Genomic DNA, 24,839 nt, shown 5'->3' with positions numbered 1-24,839 from the left:
TCGTTTACCAGAACCCCTTGTCAGACAGTGAGAAACTCTATTACCAGTTGTCCGCCAACCTCCCGAGGTGAGTAACTTCGCTCCTCCAGTCCTGCAGGAAGGTTGAACAATGCGAAGCCCGGAGAAGCGAATTCCATTGCCTGATACCAGATTTCACATACAACCCTGAGATTCTTTGTCCTGGGCCAGACAGAATTGGTCGTGCAAAAAAACTGAAGTCCACATGCACGAAAACAAATAAAAGAACTGTAAATAGATAACAAATGTAAACAGACTGACTCTGCAATACAGAGAGAATTAAAAAAAAGCAATAAAGTGCACAGTAAGAATCCTCAAATGAGTCCCTGATTGAGTTTGTTGTTGAGGAGTCTGATGGTGGAGGGGGAGCAGATGTTCCTGAACCTGGTGGGTGAGTCCTGTGGCCCCTACACCTCTTTCCTGATGGCAGCAGCGAGAACAGAGGGTGTGCTGGGTGGGGTGGATCCTTGATGATTTGTTGCTGCTCTCCGAGGCAGAGATCCTCATTAGTGGGGAGGGAATGTCCTGGGCTGTGTCCATTACCTTTTGCAGGGCTTTATGCTCAGGGGTATTAGTGTCCCCATCCAGACCGTGATGCAGCCTGTCAGTACGTTCTCCACCACACTTCTGTCGAAATTTGCCAGGGTTTCCGGTGTCGTACCGAACCTCCGCAAACTCCTGAAGAAGCATCAACCTCTCTCCTTGCTGATTGGAACATGAGAGATAGGAGCAGAAGTCGGTCATCTGACCCAAACAATCTGCTCCTCTAGTAAATAAGATTGTGGCTGATCTGGGCTCAGCTCCACTTACCCCACCTGTTTCCCATAACCTTTAATTTCTCTACTATCCAAAGAAAATCTGTCTCTCTGTACATCAGTGGCACAGTCTCTACTGTTTCACTGAGCAGAAAATGACACAGATTCTTTCCTCTCTGGGAGATGCCTCTACAAGATCATCCCTCATCATTCTAAACTCCAAAGAATATAGTAAAAGCTCAGCAGGTCCTTCATGCAGTAAAGGTAAAAATACAGAAACAACATTTCGGGCTTGAGCCCTTCATTGAGGTCTGAGAGAATGTCCGCATATAAGGGGGGGAGATATACTGCTTGCCACTGTTTAACCTGCTGAGTTTCTCCAGCATTGTGTTTTGACTTCCACCACGGTGTCTGCAGACTACCTTGCTTTACTCCTAAACTTTCTCCAGTAAGGAGACCAGAACTGCACAGTACTCCCGAGGCAGCCTCAACAGTACCCTGTTCTTCTTTGGCTTGGCTTCGCGGACGAAGATTTATGGAGGGGGTAAAAAGTCCACGTCAGCTGCAGGCTCGTTTGTGGCTGACAAGTCCGATGCGGGACAGGCAGACACGATTGCAGCGGTTGCAGGGGAAAATTGGTGGGTTGGGGTTGGGTGTTGGGTTTTTCCTCCTTTACCCTGTAAAGTTGCAACATAACCTCTCTGCCCTAGAACTCAGGCCCTCCAGCTTAAAGGATTGCAAGGTGTCTGTTTAGAACAAAGGATTTTCTTCAGCCAGAGGGTGGTAAGTCTGTGGAATTTGTTACCACAGGCAGTGATAGAGGTCAGGTTATTTAAGGAAGAGATTGATAGGTTCTTGATTAGCCAGGGCATCAAATGGGGAGAAGGCCGGGCAGTGGGGATGAGTGGGTGAATGGATCAGCTCGTGATTGAGTGGTGGGATAGATTCAATGGGCTTCTTCTATGTCTTCCTGATTACCTGCTGTGCATTCAAATTAATTTTTTGTGATATATGTACCAGCCTCCAGGTGCTCTGCACAATACTAAAGTGTAATTTGTCACCATTTAGATAATAATCCAGTCGACTATTTTTCTTTCCAATGTGGATAACCTCACATTTACCAACATTGTACTCCATCTGCTGGACCCTTGTCCGCTCACCTAATCTACCCATGTCTCTCGACGGACATGCGGTGTCCTCTGCACAATTGGCATTTCCTCTCAATTAGGGTCATCAACTAAACTCGGCCCCTTCTCCAAATCCTTTATGTACAGTGTGAGCTGCTATGGGCCCAGCATCATCCCTGTGGCACTCCTCTCCATGCGTGTGTATGAGTGTGTATATGTGTGAGTGAGGGTGTGTGCAAGCATGTATGTGTTTGTGGGGTTCATGTGTGTGCGAGTGCATGTTTGAGCATGTGTATGTGAATGGGTGTGTGTGTGTGTGTGTGAGAAAGAGAGAAAGGTGAGTGATGTGTGTGAGAGGTGTGGGTGTGTGAGTGTTGTGTTTGAGAGAGTGTACAGGTGTGTGTGTGTGTGTGTGTATGTGTGTGTATGAAAGAGAGAGAGGTGAGTGATGTGTGTGTGTGAGAGGTGTGGGTGTGTGAGTGGTGTGTTTGAGAGAGTGTGCGTGTGCGTGTGTGTGTGTGTGTGTGTGTGAGAGAGAGAGAGAGAGAGAGAGAGAGAGAGTGTGTACACGTGTGTGTATGTGTGTGTGTTAATGCTAGGAACATATAACCAGGGCATTGTATTGCTGAAAGGGAGCAGTGCACGTGGAGTGGGGAGGTCTGATGGACCCCAATTCCCCACCGGGAATGGAGTATGTGGTGTGGGGTAGATCCCGATTCCCCACTGGGAGTGGTGTATGTGGTGTGGGGTAGATCCCGATTCCCCACCGGGAGTGGTGTATGTGGTGTAGGGTAGATCCCGATTCCCCACCGGGAGTGGTATATGTGGTGAAAGGACTGGATGGGTTAGAGTTTGTGAAATGTGTGCAAGATAGTTTTTTACAATAATATGTAGAGGTGCTGACCAGAGAAGAAGCAGTGTTAGATCTACTGTTGGCAAATGGGATGGGTCAAGTGACGGAGGTTAGTGTTGGCGAGCACTTCGAGTCCAGTGATCATAATGCCATCAGCTTCAATGTCTTTATGGAAAGAGAGAAGTCAGGGCCAAGGGTTGAGGTTTTTGATTGGGGAAAAGCTAGATTTGAGGAGATGCGAAAGGACTTACAGGGTGTGCATTGGGACAATTTGTTTTATGGGCAGGATGTAGTAGAGAGATGGAAGTCTTTTAAAGATCAGCTTTTGAGAGTGCAAAAGCTTTATGTTCCTGTTAGGTTAAAAGGAGGGGCAAAAGGTTTGTGAGAGCCGTGGTTTTCAAGGAATATTGGAAACTTGGTTCGAAGAAAAAGGGAGGCGTACATTAGATATAAGAAGCATGGAGTTAAGGGGATGTTTGAAAGATACATTGAATGTAAGAGGAATCTTAAGAGAGGAATTAGGAAAGCTAAAAGAAGGTACGAGAAAACTATGGCAAGCAGGGTGAAAACTAATCCAAAAGAGTTCTACAAATATGTTAATGGTAAAAGGAAAGCTAGAGACAAAATTGGTCCCTTAGAAAATCAGAGCGGAAAACTGTGTGTGGAGCCTAGAGAAATGGGGGAGATATTGAACAGTTTCTTTTCTTCGGTATTCACCAAGGAGAAGGATATTGGGATATGTGAGATTAAAAAAAGCAAATTGGGTAAATATGGGGAATATAGAGATTACAAAAGGTGTAGTTTTAAGGCTTTTGAAGAATATAAAGGTGGATAAGTCTCCGGGACCAGACGGGATCTTCCCCAGGACATTGAGAGAAGTGAGAGAGGAAATAGCAGAGGCTCTGGCGGTAATTTTCCAAATGTCATTAGATATGGGGATAGTGCCGGAGGATTGGCGCATTGCGCATGTGGTTCCGTTATTTAAAAAGGGTTCAAGGAGGAAGCCTGGCAACTATCGGCCTGTAAGTTTGACGTCTGTGGTAGGTAAATTAATGGAGAAAATTCTTAGAGATAGTATTTATAAACATCTGGATAGACAGGGTCTGATCAGGAGCACTCAACATGGATTTGTGGGAGGAAGGTCATGTTTGACCAATCTGATTGAATTTTTTGAAGAGGTGACTAGGAATGTGGATGAGGGTAGCGCAGTGGATGTTGTCTATATGGACTTCAGTAAGGCCTTCGATAAGGTACCACATGGAAGGTTAGTTAGGAAGGTGCAGTCTTTAGGTATAAATTTTGAGATAGTCAAATGGATTGAACATTGGCTGAAAGGGAGAGGCCAGAGAGTGGTAGTGGATAATTGTCTGTCAGGTTGGAGGCCGGTGACCAGTGGTGTGCCTCAAGGATCTGTATTGGGCCCATTGTTGTTCGTTATATACATTAATGATCTAGATGATGGGGTGGTAAATTGGATTAGTAAATATGCAGACGATACTAAGATAGGTGGAATAGTGGATAATGAAGAAGGTTTTCAAGGATTGCAGAGGGATTTGGGCTGCTTAGAAAAGTGGGCTGAAAAATGGCAGATGGAATTTAATGCTGATAAGTGTGAGGTGCTTCATTTTGGTAAGAAGAATCAGAACAGGACATACGTGGTAAATGGGAGAGCATTGAGGAATACAGAAGAGCAGAAAGATTTACATCGTTCCCTGAAGGTAGAAACTCACGTGAATAGGGTGGTGAAGAAGGCTTTTAGTATGCTGGCCTTTATCAATCATTGCATGGAATATAGGAGTTGGGAGGTGATGTTGAGATTGTATAAGACGTTGGTGCGGCCTAATTTGGAGTTCTGTGTGCAGTTCTGGTCGCCTAATTATAGGAAGGATATAAACAGAGTGGAGAGAGTGCAGAGAAGGTTTACCAGAATGTTGCCTGGGTTTAAGCATCTGGAGTATGGGGAGAGATTGGACAGATTGGGTCTTTATTCTTTGGAGCGTAGAAGGTTGAGAGGGGATTTGATAGAAGTATTTAAGATTATGAAAGGGATAGACCGAGTGGATGTGGATAGACTATTTCCGTTAAGAGGAGGAAAGATTAAAACAAGAGGACATGAGTTAAGAATTAAGGGGCAGAGGTTTAGAGGTAACATGAGGGGGAACTTCTTGACTCAGAGAGTGGTAGCCGTGTGGAATGAGCTTCCGGGAGAAATAGTGGCGGCGGAGTCAATTGTATTATTTAAGAAAAGGTTGGACAGGTATATGGATGAGAAGAAGATGGAGGGTTATGGGCATTGTGCAGGGAGGTGGGACTAGAGAGGGGTGTTTGGTTCGGTGCGGACTAGAAGGGCCTAATGGCCTGTTTCCGTGCTGTAAATTGTTATGTTATGTTATGTTAGATCCCAATTCCCCACTGGCATCTCCCAGAGAGGAAAGAATCTGTGTCATTTTCTACCCAGTGAAACAGTAGAGACTGTGCCACTGATGCACAGAGAGACAGATTATTTTGGATAGTAGAGAAATTAAAGGTTATGGGAAACAGGTGGGGTAAGTGGAGCTGAGCCCAGATCAGCCACAATCTTATTTACTGAGGAGCAGATTGTTTGGGTCAGATGACCGACTTCTGCTCCTATCTCTCATGTTCCAATCAGCAAGGAGAGAGGTTGATGCTTCTTCAGGAGTTTGCGGAGGTTCGGTACGACACCAGAAACCCTGGCAAATTTCGACAGAGGTGTGGTGGAGAATGTACTGACAAGCTGCATCACGGTCTGGACCTCCTCTAATACCCCTGAGCATAAAGCCCTGCAAAAGGTAATGGACACAGCCCAGGACATTCCCTCCCCACTAATGAGGATCTCTGCCGTCGGAGAGCAGCAACAAACATTAAGGATCCACATCACCCAGCACACCTTCTGTTCTCGCTACCGCCATCAGGAAAGAGGTGTAGTGGCCACAAGACTCGCACCCACCAGGTTCAGGAACATCTGTTCCCCCTCCACCATCAGACTCCTCAACAACAAACTCAATCAGGGACCCATTTGAGGATTCTTACTGTGCACTTTATTGCTTTTCTTTATTCTCTCTGTCTTGCAGAGTCAGTCTGTTTACATTTGTTATCTATTTACAGTTCTTTTATTTGTTTACATTGGAACATAGGAAGTAAGAACAGGAGTCGGCCAAAAATGGCCCATCGAGCCTGCTCCGCCTTTCAATACCATCATGGCTGATCTAATTTATGACCTAACTCCACCTACCTGCCTTCTCCCCAGATCCCCTAATTCCTCTATCATGTAAAAATTTATCGAACCGAATTTTAAATATGTTTAATGAGGCAGCCTCAACCACTTCCCTGGTTAGAGAATTCCAAACATTCACTACTCTCTGGGAAAAACTATTTTTCCTCATCTCTGTCCTAAATCTACTCCCCCGAATCTTGAGACTGTGTCCTCTCGTTTTAGTTTCCCCGGCCAGCCAGCTCAAAAAACCTTCCTACATCTATCCTATCCATACCCTTCATAATCCTACATGTTTCTATAAGATCTCCTCTCATTCTTCTGAACTCGAGCGAATACAATCCTAGACGATTTAATCTTCCATCACAAGTCAACCCCTTCATCCCAGGGATCGACCTAGTAAACCTCCTTTGGACCGTCTCCAAAGCCAGTATATTCTTCCTCAAATATGGAGACCAGAACTGGACACAGTACTCCAGGTGCGGTCTCACCAGTACCTTGTACAGTTGCAACATGACCTCCCTACTCCTGAATTCAATTCCTCCAGCGATGAAGGCCAACATTCCATTTGCCTTCTTAATAACCTGCTACACCTGCAACCTAACTTTACATGCATATGCAGTTCAGTTTTTTTTTGCACGACCAATTCTGTCTGGCCCAGGACAAAGAATCTCAGGGTTGTATGTGATGTCATCTGAAATCTGATATCAGGCAATGGAATTCTCCAGCATTGTGTTTTTTACACCACTATGTGGTGTGATACCCTGTGCAGCAATCTCCCAACTCCCGGATGTTCCAGAAACCACTACATTCTTACCATTCACATGCACTTCTCATTTCCATTCCTTTGACCAGAACAACGCGACACGCTGATGGACTATTTACCAGCGGGTACAGCAAACTGCTGGGACAGCTCTCTGCCCGGAGGTACCTGGAATCACTGATCGGGAAAAGAGTCAGGTACGAAAGCCGGCAGCTTGGGGAGGGATGAGGATATTCCCGGGCTCACCCAGGATCGACAGGAAAGGTCCAGGTGGTTGAGGATTTAGCCGCAAAAGCAATAATCTGGGTGGGCAGGCAATGTTGAAAGGGCAGCATGGTTAGCCCAATGCTTTTCTTTGGCTTGGCTTTGCGGACGAAGATTTATGAAGGGGGTAAAAGCCCAATGCTACATCCTTTCAAATTGCCAATAAAATGAGGTTAACCAGGCAATTTGCCCATTAGTGCCCTAGTAATGCAGCAGTTAGAAAGGGTCTGATCCGGTCAACCCCATTGGAATCCAACCGGGTCCATGAGTTACCTCAGATTTAATCAGGGAATCCAGTTAAACTTACGTAGGTTGCTTCCACAGCAATTTGAAAAGGAAAATGGCCAACCCGGTTATTCTAGTGACATCAGTGCTTGCGTGCTTAAGTCATCGGGCAGCCAGTGTCCAAGCATCCAGCGGTAATTCCAGTGAGACCTGATGCGTCATTGTCGGGGAAGAATCCTCCTTAAATCGCCGGGTTGGCGATTTAATGGGTCCACCCCCCCCCCCCCGCGATTTAAAAGGTGCTTCCAGCACCTTTGCCCAGTAATCGCACCCGGGTCCTAGGAGAGCCACCCAAGTGCTGCCTAAGGTTGTATGGGTGTGGAAAGAAAAAGGTTTGAAAACCATTGTTTTAATCGTCCCTCATTGACTCATTATGTGCACGGTTTCAGAACTCCAAAGGAAATGGGCCAAGGACAATTTTTCTCAAACAAAATATTTCAGAACAATTGGGTCTAGAGGAGTGGATCTCAACCTTCCCTTCCCACTCACATCCCACCTTAAGCAATCCCTTACTATTCACAGAGCACCGATGGCCTTGGGATTACTTAAAGTGGGATGTAAGTGGGAAGAAAAAGGTTGCGAACCACTGGGGTAGAGCTTTTGCCTCAGTAGTTGATGTAAAAAGGTGTTCCTTTGGACTCACCTAGAAAATTGTTTCTGCTGATAGATAAGATTAGAAATTGGTACCATAGCCTCAATATTCCAGGGAGTAGATTTAAGATGAACTGCTTCTCCCAGAGAGGGGTGAATCTGGGGAAGTCTTTGCCCAAAGAAGGAGCTGAGGCTGATCTTGAAATGTATTTAGGAGACAGATAGACCTTTGCAGATAGGGAAATTAAGCATTATGGGGAAAAGACAGGTTGGTGGAGCTGTCCATGGACAGATCAGCGAGGATTTTGTTTAATGGTGGCGCAGGCACTACAGCCAGATGCTCCAATTTGTGAGGTATGTTGGTAGCCTGTTGTAAATTACATTGGACAACAATTTTTTTCAAACCGTTTGCTTCCTGAAAAAGAGTTGGGGATTATGATAGACAATTTCAAGCTGAACAAAAAGATAATTTCAGATTTACTCAATCACATAGGAAGCTGGAGAAATATTAAATTAACTGTGATTGAATTTAACATGTTTAATCTCATAATGACGCTGACACATTGCGTTAGTTCAACTGACCTAAAAGTGTTTTGCCACTGATTTTCATTTGTCCTCAGCATCTGATGCCTCTTGTGTCAATCTCCAGAGATAGTCGGCCAGCATTATGAATTTCATTTGCCATGGTGGCAATGTCCCGCTGAAACCTTTACCATGTTTGTCAGTGACGCCCCAATGAAACATTTCTGCCGTATTGTATCTTCCTGAAGGCAATAAATGCTACTGTTCAGGTGCACTCACTCTGCTATTGCCTGGAGAACATGTGCATCAACATGCGTTCAATCGATAATAATGTAATGCACACCACCTGGCATATGTGAGCTCCTTTTATCACTTGTCAGCATCTAGGCATAAAAACAACATTTGCATAGCATCTGCACTGAGTACAGGCATAATTCGACTGACCAAAATAGCAGTGTACAAGTAAACTTAAAACCTGAGAGTATAAAACAAAGATAGGTTATATCTAAAACACGGTCTGTGATAGGAAACCTTTACAGTGGTCAGCAGGCCAAAATCTATAAAACAAACCCAAAAGTGTTCAGGAAACAAAACCTTTGTTATTCAGTGTCATCTGTTCAATGTTCATTGATGATACAAGGCAAGGGTGTTACATAGTGATTTAGCATGACAAATATTATGGTGCAATTAAATATATTCTCTATGAAATCATCTGAATATGTTTCCTCCATGCGACCAGGATGGGGAAAAATTCACAGGCCAGATATTTGTTCTATAATGGGTCACTTGCAAAGAGGGTATGCAGGTGGAGCAGGCAGTGAGGAGAGTGAAGAGTATGTTGGCATTCATAGCAAGAGGAATCGAGTACAGGAGCAGAGAGGGTCTACTGCAGCTGGACAGAACCTTGGTGAGACCACACCTGGAGTATTGTGTACAGTTTTGGTTTCCTTTTCTGAGGAAAGACATCTTTGCCATGGAGGGAGTGGAGAGAAGGTTCACTAGATTGAGGCAGGACTTGCATATGAAGAAAGGCTGGATCGACTAGGCTTATACTCACTGGAATTTAGAAGATTGAGGGGGAATCTTATAGAAATATATCAATTTCAACGGATGAACAGGCTAGATGCAAGAAGGTTGTTCCGATGTTGGGGAAAACAGGGGTCACGGTTTAAGGACAAGGGGGAAGTCTTTTAGGACTGAGAGGAGATTTTTTTTCTCTCTCAGATAGTGGTAAATCTGTGGAATCCTTTGCTACAGGAAGTAGTTGAAGCCGGTTCCTTCTCCATATTAAAGAGGGAGTTGGATTTGGCCCTTGTGGCTAGGGGGATCGGTGGTATGGGGAGAAGGCATGAACCGGGTACAGATCAGCCATGATCATAATGAATGGTGGTGGAGGCTCGAAGGGCCAAATGGCCTACTCCTGCACCTATTATCTATCTTTCCATGTTTCTGAAGATTAACAGCACTCTTATTGGGTTAAACAGTGGCCAAGATGAAGAAATTCCAACCAAACGCCACTCTGATGCCATTTTCACGGACAATTACAGCCGTATCCGGAAACAGATGGCCGTAAAGAAATATATCGACAACTTACTGACTGGCAAGAGAAGGTATTTGTTGTAGAATGGGGGGAAAGAAATATTATGGGGAATGGGCGGGTGGGTGGAGAGGAGTCCACGGCCAGATCAGCGGTGGATTTTTGGATGGTGGAGCAGGATCAAAGGGCCAGATGGCTAACTCCTGCACCTATGTATCACGATCTTCTGTACTGGACTAATAGACCAAGGGGAGCCAAACTTGCTTAATGTAAGAACCACATATGATAAATTTCAGATGTTTGAGAGGCACAAGAGATTAAAAATATTACATACACATTTTTACTCTTATATTCAGAATCAGAACTTGTTGTCATGAACAAGTCACGAAATTCGGTGTTTTGCAGCAAACATTCAGATAAATCATCTTATAGCAATTAATTTTAAAAAGTGCACAAAAAGTGAGGCAGTGTCTTTTGTTCCTTGATTATTCAGGAATCAGATAGCAGCAAGGAAGAAGCTGTCCCTGTGCCGCTGAGTCCTTGTCTTTAGGCAGAGTGAAGTGGACATGGCCTGAGTTGTATTCCCCCGATTTCCTCCCAAAGTCCATTAGTTTTACTAATGTTGAGCGCAAGGTTGTTCTTGTGACACCACTCAACGAGCTGATCTATCTCTCTCTTGGACGCTTCCTCGATGCCGTTTGTGATTCTGCCCACAACTGTGGTGCCATCAGCATATTTGTAGATGGCATTGGAATTGTGCCTGACCACACAGTCATGGGTGTATAATGAGTAGAGCAGTGGGCTAAGCACACATCCTTGGGGTGGGCCTGTGTCGATGATCAGTGAGGAGGAGACGTAGTTTCCAATTCATACGGACTGTGATTTCCAATGAGGAAATCAAGGATCCAGTTGCAGTGGGGGCTTCACATTTTGTTACAAAAATTGTCTATAAATATTAAGAAATACATGTACATAATAAATAGTTATTCATGTATGTAGTTTTTAAACTGCTACTTTGTATTAATTTCAATAATCAAAATGTACACATACCGTATATACAGTCATAGTCAAATTTTGTGGACCAATTTTAGGGTGAAATTTAGGGGATCGACAATTACGTGAACACTACTTTTGACCCGCGTAGCCTGAAGTGTCGGGAGCTCGGATGGGCGGGCGGCCTGCATCACGCTTACACTCCGCTAATTCCACTGCCCGCAACACAGACGCACGTGCCACAATCTCACGATCGCAACCCATGCCCTCTAATGCTGCACAGCTGACATTCCTCCATGGGCCGCCCATTCACGTCGAAGAGCCGCGTGTGGCTCGTGACTGTCGCGGTTTGGCCATGCCTGCGACGGACTGAGAGGGGAGGTTCCAAATCCTCCATTCCGATCGCCACAGCCTTGCACCAGTCCACCATCTCGCAAGCTCGGCAGCTCCCTCCAGAATCAGGATCCGAAACAGGTTTATTGTCAGGAACGTTGGTCGTGAAATTTGTTGTTTCGCGCCAGCGGTATGGCGCTGAACAAGATGCAAAAATTACTATAAATTATAATTTCGTAAATGCAAGATTTAAAAATATAAAGTTAGTAGTACACAAAGAGGAATAGAGAGGCAGTGTCGATACGTTCATTGTCCAGTCAGAAATCTGATGGTGGAGGGAAAGATGTCATGAATGGAGGGAAGACTAATGACAGTCACGAGCCACACGCGGCTCTTCAACGTGAATGCCCAGGCTTACAAGCCTCCATATCTTTATATTCCATCAACTCTGACCCCTAACTTTAATCACACGAGGATGTCCTTAGCAGCCTATGTCCCTAGATTCAGAATCCTCTCCTTCCCTCCCATAGATAGTGACATACACCAAAACAAGAGGACATTCATTTAATATGCTTTAGGAGGACTGAAGGAATGTTTTCTCGCCAAATTTTATCAAGTATCTGGACAAGCCCTTAAGCCACTAAGCCACAGGGCAAGTGCCCGTCAGAGGGATTAGTATGGACGGCCGGCATGAATAAGATGGGCTAAAGGGCCTGTCCTGTGCTGTACGACTTGTGAGTGTTCCCTGCTCCTCTCCTTCAAGAGCTTCTCTTTGTGTCTGTCATTAATCCTTGGTCCTGACTGTCTATCCTGTGGCCAGAGATTTATCGACCTTTGGGACTTTAGAGGTGCTATGGAAATTAATATGCAAATCCAGTTCCATCTCTACCATCAGTGCAGATTGATTTAAAATGGGCATTGGTTTAAGCCGCGCTGAAATTACAACATGAAATCAGATGAATGGGCCGAATTAGACCATGTGTATGTTTAGATTTCATGAAGATAAACTTGCAGGGTGAGTCGGGGGTGAAGAAGGCAGATGCAATGTTGGCGTTCATTTCATGAAGAATAGAATCTAAGAGCAGGGATGTGATGTGGAGCCTTTATCATGCCCTGGGGAGGCAGTTTTGGGCTCCTTATTAAAGAAAGGATGTGCTGACATTGGAGAGGGTTCAGAGGAGGTTCACGAGGATGATTCCTGAATGAAAGGGTTATCAAATGAGGAGCGTTTGATGCTCTTGGCCTGAACTTATTGGAATTTAGGAAAATGAGGGGAGGATCTCAGTGAAACATTTTGAACATTGAAAGGTGTGGATAGAGTAGATGTAGAAAGGTTGTTCCCCACAGTGGGAGAGTCGAGGACAAGAGGGCGCAACTTCAGGATTGAAAGGTGTCCACTTATAATTGAGAAGCAGAGGAATTTCTTTCGCCAGAGGGAGGTGAATCTGTTGAACTTGTTGCCATGTGGTTGTGGAGGCCGGGTCATTGGGTGTATTTAAGGTAGGGATTGATAGGGATTCAAAGGTTATGGGGAGAAGGTCAGGCAGTGGGGCTGAATGGGAAAATGGATCAGCTCATGGATTAATGGCGGGCATATTTGATGGGCTGAATGGCCTATTTCTGCTCCTATGGTCTTTTTGAGAAATGTTCAAATTCCAATCCCCAACACCCAAATGCTGCATTCAGCTCATTGAAAGGCATAGGTAAGGCAAAACCAGCACCTTTTTCTCAGGGTGGGAATAGCAAACATCAGAGAATGTCTGAACAAAATGAAAGGAGGGAAGTTTAGGGGAGACGTCAGGGGTAAGTCTTTTTACACAGAGATTTGTGGGGGCCTGGAATGCCTTGATGGGGATGGTGGCGGAGGCTGGAACATTGGGGACATTTAAGAGACTCTTAGACAGGCACCTAGATGGAAGAAAAATAGAGGGTTACAGGGTAGGGAGGATTTAATTTATTTTAGGTAAGTGTGGGTCGGTACAATATTGTGGGCCAAAGGACTTGTACAGTGCTGTGATGTTCTATGTTCTAATTATTCCAGTTGCATAACATAGAACACTACAGCACAGAAAACAGGCCATTCGGCCCTTCTGGCCTGTGTCTAAACATTATTCCGTTAGCCCTATTGACCTGCTTCCAGTTCGTAACCTTCCAGTCCTCTCTCATCCATGTATCTATCCAATTTATTCTTAAAACTTATGAACGAGCCTGCATTTACCACATCAGATGGCAGCTCATTCCACTCTCCCACCACTGAGTGAAGAAGTTCCCCCTAAACCTTTCCCCTTCCACCCTAAAGCCATATCCTCTCATATTTCTCTCTCCCAATCTAAGTGGAAAGAGCCTACTCACATTTACTCTGTCTATACCCCTCATAATCTTGTAAACCTCTATCAAATCTCCCCTCATTCTTCTACATTCCAAGGAATAAGGTCCTAACCTATTTAATCTCTTAATATTTAATCAGAGCAGTGTCCTGGGCCGAGCCATTGCTTGAATCTTCCGCCACAAAGTCAAATGCAGTAATGTTTACTGATAGTTTCGGCTCCCCTCAAAATGCAATGAAACATTTCATGGCTGCATGCAGCTAGACCTACGAACATGAAATGGGGAAATGGTCTAATGTGGACCAATAACAATCTTGGCGTGAATGAGGTAAGAGCAACAACCTCCATTATGTGAGTCTAACTAACCCTCCTTGATATTCAATTCTGTACCATCGCTGAGAACCTCCCCCCCCCCCCCCCCCCCGTACTCAACACCGTCCCCCTCTCCCTCCACCATCAAGGGAGGGTTACCTTGGACTGGCCATGTAAATGCAGGGACGGCAAGAGCCTCTTGTACTGGGCTCCTTGGCTTCAGGTTCCTCTCAGCCTCTTCCTCCATCTGCACGTCACAAGTCAGATGCGCGAGGGGATGCTCTCCGCTCTTAGACTCGATTTTGACACCGTCCAGGATGGACAAAGCAGCCCACGTGACCGACAGCCCATCTACTTCCCTCCACCAGCGGCCCGGTGGGTACCATCTCCAAATAGCAATGATAATGAGTCTATTGTCGTACATTGAAACATAGAAAATTGGTGCAGGAGTCAGCTATTTGTTCCTTCAAGCCTACTCCACCATTCAATATGATCATGGCTGATCCGTACCCGGATCCTGCCTTCTCTCCATACCCTTAGCCACAAGGGCCAAATCTAACTCCCTCTTAAATATAGATAAAGACCGGCTTAAACTACTTCCTGCGGCAAAGAATTCAACAGATTCACCACTCTCAGTCCTAAAAGACTTCCCCCTTATCCTTAAACTGTGACCCCTGAAGGGTGCCATGAAGTATAAGGTTCATATTCATCTAAATTCTGACTTGTCTCAGACGAACAGGTACTTTGTTAAAAATAATAGAGAACAAATGCAAAAAAATATGAGATACAAACCAGAGGACATGGGTTAAGGGTGAAAGGGGAGAGGTTTAAGGGGAATATTCTTCACACAGAGAGTGGTGGGAGTGTGGAATGAGCTGCCAGCTGAGGTAGTGAATTCGTGCTCAATTTGAACATTTAAGACGAATTTGGACACTTATATGGATGGAAGAGGTATGGATGGCAATGGACTGGGTGCAGGTCAGTGGGACTAGGGGAAAAAAATGGTTTGTCACCGACTAGAAGGGCCGAAGGGGCCTGTTTTTGTGCTGTAATGTTCTATGGTTAAGACAGATAATAAATATTCACACTTACTCCAGTACAAAAATAAGTGGCTTTCTATTTATCCTTTTGGGGCATCAGAGCAGTCCCCGATTAGTGTAACAATTGGAGGTTCAAGACCCTGATAGGTGATGGAAGGAAACTGCTGAGGAGATGACCCTACAGTGTTGGTGACAATGGCGGCAGACTGGCAAGGGGCTCAGTAGCTTAGAGACCCACTTAGGCTGAGGGCGACTTGCGGTCGGGGCACCCGCACGGGCTGCGGGATGCCAGAGATCAGCTCATGGAGATCAGAAATCAGAAATGGGATTCAACAGGGCGCTGAGGGCCCGATGGGCTCCAGAAGGGCCTCGGGCACTGGAGGCTTCCTGATCGTGTCGGAAGGTTTGGATCTGGAGCTCGGGCGGCCGATGGATCGAACAGGAGTCTGTGCGGCTGCAGAGGCGAATCCACAGACACTCAGTGACCCTAAGGGTACACTCTTTTGGTTCTCGTTCTCTCATACTGTTGGGAGCACTGGGCAACATTATTGCTAACTCTTTATCTACCTTACTGCTGGCAGAAGACAATCCTGTGTAATATTACATGGTCTGTAATATTACATGACAAGAAATGAATCTTGAATCTTTCTTGAGGCGCTGGGGTCTTCTGGCTTCTCTATCTTCTGCCCGAAAGGAGCAGTGAGAAGAGGTTGCGACCAGGGTGATGTTGTCTGCCTTCTTGATGCAGCGCTTCACACAGATGTCTGGAGGTCGGAACCTGGGATGGAACTGGCTGTGTTTGCCACCTTCTGCTTTCCTGGACAGTCAAACTCCCAAATGCACCTAAGCCTTTCCAAACCCTCACTGAGAGAACACCATCTCTCACAGGGTCCACTCCAAGTGGCGCCAACGACTTTGGACAACATCACTCTCTTTTTTTACAAAGGTTATTTACAACCACATGACAAAATGCAGACCATACACAGAACTATATGTAAACATATTATGTGCATGGGTGAAAATTGGCAGAAGCGGTAAATCAATATCCCCCCCCCCCCCGTTCCATAGAGTTTGCATTTTCAAATTAAAATCCTGTTACTCTTTATGAGGTGCTCGATCGCCTGAGGCCCCCACTGTTCCCAGAACTCATCCCCTCAGATACGGTGCGTTCCCACACTAACGACACCCAAGGCTGGACGTATTCTCAAAGGAGGGGCAGGCAGTCAGCTCACCCGGAACCCCTCCAATGCCTCAACCCGTGAATGGCCCAGCAACTAATCTGACAAGGAAATCTTCCGAGCATCCGACCCCTCCCCCCGCCCCTCCCTTCCGCATCGGGCGACCGTAAATCAGGAGAAAGGGGCTGGAGTGCAGCCACCACAAAACTCTCTCCTCCTTGTTGCTGGATTGGGATCATACAACTTCCTCCCTGATATCACCGTGGGATCGCCTTCACCAGAAAACGTGTGGTGGTTGATGAAAGCAGCTCACACATTGGAACGTGTAACTTTCCAGCAACACCCACATCCCCCAAATTAACCAAGGAATGGCACTGAGTACATTTGATGAAGTACCGGACCCTGTCTCAAGTGATGCCTTTTATAAGTGGCTGAATCACAGAGGAATAATTACTTCCACAACTGCAAGAATTCAATGGTGAAGTATTTGTTCATTATCTAGTTTTCCGTTTGAGACTAGATTCAAGATCAAGACTCAACACTCTACTATCTGTAATAGTACAGAACATCTAAGATTACACAGAATTTCCATCTCCCTGTCATAAAGCAAAGAGTTGCCATTCATGTCACCTGTCCCTTATCAGTAAGCGAAAGAAGAGTGTCCCTTCAGAGTCACTGAGTGTCCGTGGACACTGTTCACCTCTCCATCCATTTTAAATTCCCCTGTCTTTCTGTGGCCAGGGTTCAGGCCAATGTGGATTTGAGGGCAGCTGCTCTGTCACAGGATATGGAAACCAGAGATTCCGACCAACAATTTAATTCTACTCTGCCAGCTGTGGATTTTAAATTCAGTCAGTTAAGTGGATCTGGAATTAAATTATGATCAAGCAATGTCATCTGCATTGTTCTGGGAACCGTTTGGTTCATTAAAGTTCTTCGGAGGGAGGGAGTTTGATTCATCCTGCTCCGTCGAGATACACGCGAGTCTGTCGTGCTGGGGCATTCACCCCTTTCAGAGAGAGGTGGGTCTGAGTTCGATCAACATCAGCCACATCTTGTGAATGTGCTAAGAGACGTTTGGCGGCACGGTAAGCACCACGCTATTACGGCGCCAGCAGCCCAGGTTTGAATCCGGCACTGTCCATAAGGTCTTTGTACCTTCTCCCCGCGCCTGTGTGTGTTTCCTCCGGGCACTCCAGCTTCCTTCCACCCTTCAGGATGTACAGGGGTTGGAGGTTAATTTGGGTATTTGAAGGGCACGAGTTTGTGAGCCAAAAGGGCTTGAGCTGTATGTTTAATCTTTTTAAATTATATTAAAAATTTAAATTTAGGACTCAATGCTGAGTCCAGTTAGGGTGACGATGAGCTCTGCGCCCATCGAACCCTCAAATTTTCTGCTGATGTTGACAGGATAGTTAAGAAGGATTATCGTGCACCGTCCTTCGTCAGTAGAGGGACTGAGCTCAAGAGCCGTGAGGTAATGGTGCACCTCCACAAAACTCTGGCGAGGTCACACTTGGAATTTTGTGTTCAATTCCGATCGCCTCGTAACAGGAGGGCTGTGTAAGCTTTGGAGAGGGGACAGAAGAGATTTACTCGGATGTTGCCTGGATTGGAGAACGTGGCTTATGAGGCTTTTCTCTTTGGAATGAATAAGGATGAGGGGTGACTTAACAGAGGGTACGAGAGGCATCGATAAAGTGGACAGTCAGCATCTTTTTCCCAGGGTAGGATCAGCAAACATTAGAGAACATCTGCACAAAGTGATGAGAGAAAAGTTCGGGGAAGACAACAGGGGCATGTTTTTACACAGAGAGTTGGGGGTGCCTGGAATGCCATGCCAAAGGTGCTGGTGGATTCTGGTAAAATAAGGGCATTTAAAAGGCACATGGATGTAAGAGGGTTAGAGGTGTGCGGGAGGGAAGGGTTAGATTGTTGCGGAGTAGGTTTACAATGGTTGGTGCCACATTGTGGGCCTGGACTGTGCTGTAATGTTCTATGACTTTACTGATCTAACCTTTCAACAGCCAAGAAGAGTTAATTTCAGACCACGTCTCAGACAGTGCGCCCCTTGGCGAGACCTACAACAGTGCAATGGTTGATGACCTTTTGAATCACCTTCCACCTTTGGTGAGTGCAACCGCCGGACAACAGCAGTTGTGTTATGGACACCATCATTTGCATTTCTGCATCTATTCTAGTAACTTCATGGAGATATGGACAGAGCAATTTAAAGAAACTGTTGCCTGCAGATCTATGATGGAAAGTGGGTGAGCACAGGTGCTACATGATCCCACAACCTGGACCAGAGGTTCTCAACCTTTTTCTTTCCACTCACATCCCACTTTAAGTAATCCCTATGCAATTGTAAGGGATTGCTTAAGGTGGGATGTGGGTGGAAAAAAAAAGGTTTGAAAACCACTGTTTTAATCGTCCCTCATTGACTCGTTACGTGCACAGTTTCACAGCTCCAAAGGAAATGGGTCAATGACCATTTATCTCAAGCAAAATATTTCAGTGACAATTGGGTCTAGAGCCATGATTCTCAACCTTCCCTTCCCACTCACATCCCACCTTAAGCAATCCCTTACTAATCACAGAGCACCGATGGTGATTACTTAAAGTGGGATGTGAGTGGGAAGAAAAAGGTTGAGAACCACTGACCTAGACACCCTTCCCCACTTCTCCCCTCTCTGCCTTTCGGAGGGAATGGGGTCCCTCCGTGACTCCCTCATCCACTCCTCCCTCCCCACCAATCGCCCACTTGGCACCTACCCATGTCTGCAGGAGATGCTCCGCTTGCGCCCATGCATCCTCATTTGGGACCCAAAACAATCCTTCCAAGTGAAGCAACCACTTCTTGAGAACCTGTAGGGTGTCACCTACTGCATCTGGTGCTCCCGTTGTGGTCTCCTGTACATCAGAGAGTCTGAGAGCAGACTGGGAGACCACTTCACCGAGCACCTCGGCTCCATCTGCCACAATAGCGTGGAACTCCCAGTGACCACCTGTTTCAATTCCCTCTCCCATTCCCTTGCTGACATGTCTATTCATGGCCTCATCCACCACCAGTCTGAGGCCAGGTGCAAATTGGAGGAACCACTTCCAACTCGACACCTTCCAAATGGGTGGCATTAACACCAATATCTCTGATTTCCATTTGGACCCCCTCCCGCCATGTCTCCTTTGCTCTGGTTCTGCTCTCTCTCCCCCCTTTCCCTCTGTCTCCTATACCCCAGCTCTACAAACACAGAGCCAACCTTCCCATCCCCCCACCACCTTGCCCACCCTCCCCCAATCAATTCTCACCTTTTGCCTGTTGATCTGTACTCCTCCCCCTGCTATTACTTTTAATTCAGGCCCCTGCCTGCTTTTTACTCACACCTTGAAGAAGGGCTCAGACCCAAAACGTCGGTGATATATCTTTAGCTGCAGTGGACGCTACGAGACCTGCTGAGATCCTCCAGCACCTCTGCGTTTTCGACAGTAGGTATGGGGTTTGTGATTTCTGCTGAGTTAGACTTCATCCGTGAGTCATTGGTTCATGACTGAACAGGGAGACGCTGGGGAGTCTCAACAGATCAGGCAGCATCCGTGGAGAGACATGGTCAGTCAACGTTTTGGGTCAGGACCCTTTCCCAAGACTGAAGTGGTAAAGGGAGATATTTAAATTTCTATTTTTAAATTAAAATTTAAATTTAGACTGACAGCACAGTAACACAAGCCCACGAGTCTGTGCCGCCCAATTTACACCCAGCATCCCCAGTACATTTCGAATGGTGGGAGGAAACTGGAGCCCCCGGGGGAAACCCACGCAGACATGGGGAGAACGTACAAACTCCTTGCAGAGAGCGTGGGATTCGAATCCTGGTCTTGATCGCTGAATCTGTAATGGTGTTGCGCTAACTGCTACGCCAACCGTGCTATCATATTTAAAAAGTGCGAGAGGCTGGGAAGGGGCCATGATGTGATAGAAGAAGGTGGGGTTGTTGGAGAGACAGGTAGGAGAAAGGACCACTGATAGGGGTAGGGATCTACAAGGGAGGGAGGGGGGCTGGGGAGGGGGGAGGGGGGTGTAGAGTTGAGGAAAAATGAGAACGGGAGCATGTGTAGAAGACAGGGAAACCAGATTAATGTGAGGATTATCCATAATTGGGAAAATCATTGTTTATGGTGTTGGGTTTAAGGCTGACCAGGAGGAATAGGATGTGTTTTATGTTTCACTGGCCTTAATGATGGATGCAATGGGGTGTAAACATGCTTTGTATGGAGAATTAGAATGGTTGGCAGCCGGGAATACAATGTCGGAAAGAGTACAGTCATAGTCTTCAGTAGAAAGTTTGAGCAGGCAGACAATTTTCTAAACAGGGAGAAAATTGAAAATAACCCAGATGCAAAGAGACCTGGGAATCTTCGTACAGGATATCCTGAAGGTAAAATTACTGGTTAAGACAGTGGTGAAGAAGGCAAATGTAACGCTGGCGTTCATTTCAAGAGGAATAGAATATAAGAACAGGGATGTGATGTTGAAGTTTTATAAGGCACTGGTGAGACCTCACTTGGAGTATTGTGAGCAGTTTTTGGCTTGCCCAAAGATGTCCTCGGCAGTGGGCTACCAGATGGCCCCCGCCCTGTTGGCCGCCCATGTCTTCGCTACAAAAACATAATCAAGTGTGATCTCCAGTCATTCCATGTCAACCCTATTGACTGGGAGGGCCTCGCAAAAAATCGGACTGCGCAGCGTTCAGCGATTCACAGTGGCACATCACAATGTCCCAACAACTATAAAAAGTTCTGTGAGGGCAGAAGAGCCACAAGGCACCGTGTTCATCTTCGCTCGTGAAGGGATGGGCCACGATAATAATGACTAATAAAGGATGTGCTGACGTTGGAGAGGGTTCAGAGGTTCACAAGGATGATTCCGGGAATGAAAGGGTTATCATATGAGGAGCGTTTGACAGCTCTTGGCCTTTGGAATTTAGGAGAATGAGGGGGGGATCTCATTGAAACATTTGGAATGTTGCAAGACATGGACAGAGTCGATGTAGAAAGGTTGTTTCCCATGGTGGGAGAATCTAGGACAAGACTTCAGGATGGAAGGGCGTCCACTTAGAACAGAGATGTGGAGGAATTTCTTTCACCAGAAGGTGATAAATCTGTGGAATTTGTTGCCACAGAAATTGCCCGCCACCTCTTGCAGTCAGAGAAACAGAAGCAAAAGAGAGATCCACCCCCCCCCCCCTTCCCAGAGTGTCTGCGGATTCATCTCCAGCACCCCCCGCAGCCCCCCCGCAGCCACACAGAGTCCAGTCCAAACCTCGGCAGCTCAAGCTTCAGATCCGAACCTCCAGTACCATTTGGAGCCCTTCGGCGCCCTCAGTGCTCTCTCACATCCCGGTTTCACCAGCCAATTTTGAGCCAGTCTCCAGCAGCCCGCAGCCTGTGTTGGTTCCTCGCCTCGAGTCACCAGCAAACCTGCGAGGGTCCTTCAGGTATCCACTTCTTCCTGATTGTAAGGAGTTTGTACACTCTCTGTGTGGGTTTTCCCAGAGTGCACTGGTTTTCTCCCACGTTCCAAAAATGGACGGGTTACATGAGTGTAATTGGGTGGCGTGGTCGGAAGGGCCTGCAACTGTGCTCTCTCTTTGAATTAAATTAAAATGAAATTGATGCATTAGTTTATATATCTGCTCATTAGTTAATTAGGCCTGTGTTTCATTGTGATGTAGTTCTCGTTTATAGGAGACCTTTAACTGATCAAGTTGGGAATCCATGTTGAAGTTATATTTTAAAGTATGTACAGTCGGATTGTAGAATATAGGAGCTGAGAGGTGACGTTGAGACTGTTCAAGACACTGTTGAGGCCAATTTTGGAATATTGTGTGCAGTTCTGGTCTCCAAATTATAGGAAGGATATCAATAAGGTAGAGAGAGGGCAGAGATTTACCACAATGTTGCCTGGATTGCAGTATCTAGAATACGGAGAAAGACTGAGTAGACTGGGTCTTTATTCATTGGAGTGGAGAAGGTTGAGAGGGGATTTGAAAGGTATTTAAAAGTGAGGTGGATAGATAGAGTAGATGTGAATAGGCTCTTCCCCTTGAGGTTAGGTGAGATTGGAACGAGGGGTCATAAGTTAGTGGTTAGGGGCAAAACTTTAGAGGTAACATAAGAGGAAGGTTCTTCACTCAGAGAGGGGTGGATGAGTGGAATGACCTTCTGGAAGAGGTGGTTGCAGCGGGGTCAATTCTGTCATTTAAGAGGAAAGTGGATGAATAAATGGATGTGAGGGGGTTGGAGAGTTAAGGGCAGGGAACGGGTAGGTGGGACTAGAGGAGATCACTTAAATTGGTGCGGACTAGAGGGGCCTGTTTCTGTACTGTAATTGTTATATGGTTACATAGTGCACGAAAAGTAAGGTAGAGTCTTTGGTTCATTGAACATTCAGGAATCGGATGGTGGCGGGAAAGAAGCTGTCCTTGTGATGCTGAGTGCTCGTCTTTACCAGATTTCATCTTAACTACTTGCTTCATCTGCAGGTTGGCTTTCAGTGACTGATGTACAATTATCCCCAGGTCTCTTTGTATATCAACGCTTCTCAATCTGACACCTCTCAAATAATAGGGTGGTGCGGTTGGCGTAGTGACTGGTGCAAAGCCTTTACCGCGCCAGCGATCAGGAGCGGGTTTCGAATCCTACGCTATCTGTAAGGAGTTGGTGCGCTCTCCCCATGTCTGGGTGGGCTTTCCCCAGTGGGCTCTGGATTCCTCCCATGATTCAAAATGTACAGGGGGTGTAGGTTAATTGGATGTAAATTGGGTGGCTGAAATGGCCTGTTAATGTGGCGTATGCCTAAATTTAAAAAAAAAATTCATTGGAATTTGCAGCAGTGAGAGGTGATCTCATTCGATAAAATTCTGACAGGACCGGACAGGTTCGATGCAGGAAGAAGGATTCTGAAGTTGGAGAAGTTCGGGACAAGGTGTCCCAGGACCAGGAGTGAGATGAGGAGAAATGTTTAGGGGGAAGACTCGATGGGATGAATAACCTTTTTCTGCTCCTTTGTCCTAGGGTCTTAAGGTTCTTCACTCAGGAAGTTGTGAGCTGAAGGAACTCCCTATCCCAGAGAGGTGTTGGTTCGTTAGATCAATTCAAATGGGAGTTGGATGTGGACGTTATGGCTCAAGGGATGTAGAGAGAAATAGGTTACTATTCATCCATTCTGATAGTGTTGAATGATGGAGCAGGCTTGAAGGGCTGTATGACCTCATGTTCCTATTTGCTATGATTCTATGAATAGCTAGGCCCCAAGTACTTTATTCCAACACCACCCCACTAATTACTGCCTGCCTCCCTGAGAAATACCCCATGTAAAGAAAGCAGGTGAGACCCCCTAACTGTCCCACTGCTGCAGGAACTCAGCAGGTCACGCATCATCCGTGGAGAGGAATCGGCTGGTGACGAATTGGGAATGCCGAGCAGGCAGGTAGAGTTGAAAGGGACCGGTCTCTGCTGCAAATTACCTGTCAAAAGTGTCTCTGACAATCCCTTGTGCCCATTAGTGAAAGGATCCTGGGCTAACTGTTGATATTCTGGTTTCTAGAACATCTGAGGATCGTCCTACTTACCAATTCAACTGAAAACTACACGCAGCCTTCTTCGACAATTAATCCGGTGTGAACGTCCATCAGTGTCAAAACTCCAAAGCAACATGTTGTGAAGTGAATGTTTTCGTGACCCATTTAATTCCTCAGAAATGAGAGTTAATGTTTACACACTGTATATAACATCCCTTTTTTGTCAACCTCTGCCTTTAGTTTGTATATATATATGTCTGTTAACCTCGGATTGAGGTACCCTCTTCTACTGTATGTTACACAGTCCTATTAATCCTTACGCCTAATAAACATATTGAATGTAGCACGTGAAGACCACACTATATGAACTAAAAACCTTCTTGTTGTGATCAACAGTCTGAATGGAACATTCAATTTGCGCTATTTCCATTAGACGATAAAATGTGTCAAATTACATTATTCGTGCACAAGGTTTATGTACTGAATCACCAATGAGACCATAAGACCATGAGGCATAGCAGCAGAAATAGGCCATTCAGCCCATCATCCAAGCACAGTAATGCTGGAGGAACTCAGCGTCCATAGGAGGTCGACATTTTGGGCCTGAGCCCTTCCTCAAGGCATGGTCTGACCCACCATCCATCATGAGCTGATCCATTTTCCCACTCAGCCCCTCTCCCCGACCTTCTCCTCAGAACCTTTGATGCCCTGGCTAATCAAGAACCTGTCAATCTATGCCTTAAATACACCCAAAGACCCAGCCTCCACAACCGCCTGTGACAACAAATTCCACAGATTCACCGCCCTCTGGCTGAAGAAATTCCTCTGCATCTCTGTCCAAAGCGAACGCCCTTCGATCCTCAAGTTACGCCTTCTCCTACGGTGGGAAACAACCTTTCTACATCTACTCTGTCCATGCCTTTCAACATTCAAAATGTTTCAATGAGATCCCCACCCCCTCCTCATTCTCCTAAATTCCAACAAGTCCAGGCCAAGAGCCATTCCTCATATGATAACCCTTTCATTCCTGGAATCATCCTTGTGAACCTCCTCTGAACCCCCTCCAACGTCAGCACATCCTTCCTTAAATGAGGAGCCCAAAACTGCTTACAATCTCCACGTGAGGCCTCAC

At 46.0% G+C, this 24,839-nt stretch overlaps 1 protein-coding gene across 1 annotated transcript in view; it reads left to right on the top strand.

Moving 5' to 3' along the window:
- LOC138762334 (VIP peptides-like) overlaps positions 1-23,990 on the top strand; it is a 25,329-nt gene extending 1,339 nt beyond the window's left edge. Inside the window, exons 3-8 of the mRNA XM_069936108.1 lie at positions 25-67; positions 755-757; positions 6,841-6,945; positions 9,895-10,020; positions 18,158-18,260; positions 23,734-23,990. Coding sequence (XP_069792209.1) covers positions 25-67; positions 755-757; positions 6,841-6,945; positions 9,895-10,020; positions 18,158-18,260; positions 23,734-23,742 — 389 coding nt within the window. The 3' untranslated portion in view covers positions 23,743-23,990. The remainder of the gene's footprint in view (positions 1-24; positions 68-754; positions 758-6,840; positions 6,946-9,894; positions 10,021-18,157; positions 18,261-23,733) is intronic.
- The last annotated feature ends 849 nt before the right edge of the window (positions 23,991-24,839 follow it).

This window comes from Narcine bancroftii, chromosome 4, assembly GCF_036971445.1.
Source record: "Narcine bancroftii isolate sNarBan1 chromosome 4, sNarBan1.hap1, whole genome shotgun sequence".
NCBI lineage: Eukaryota > Metazoa > Chordata > Chondrichthyes > Torpediniformes > Narcinidae > Narcine > Narcine bancroftii.
Note: the sequence above shows the minus strand (reverse complement) of the source record. Positions and strands in the feature narration are given on the sequence as shown.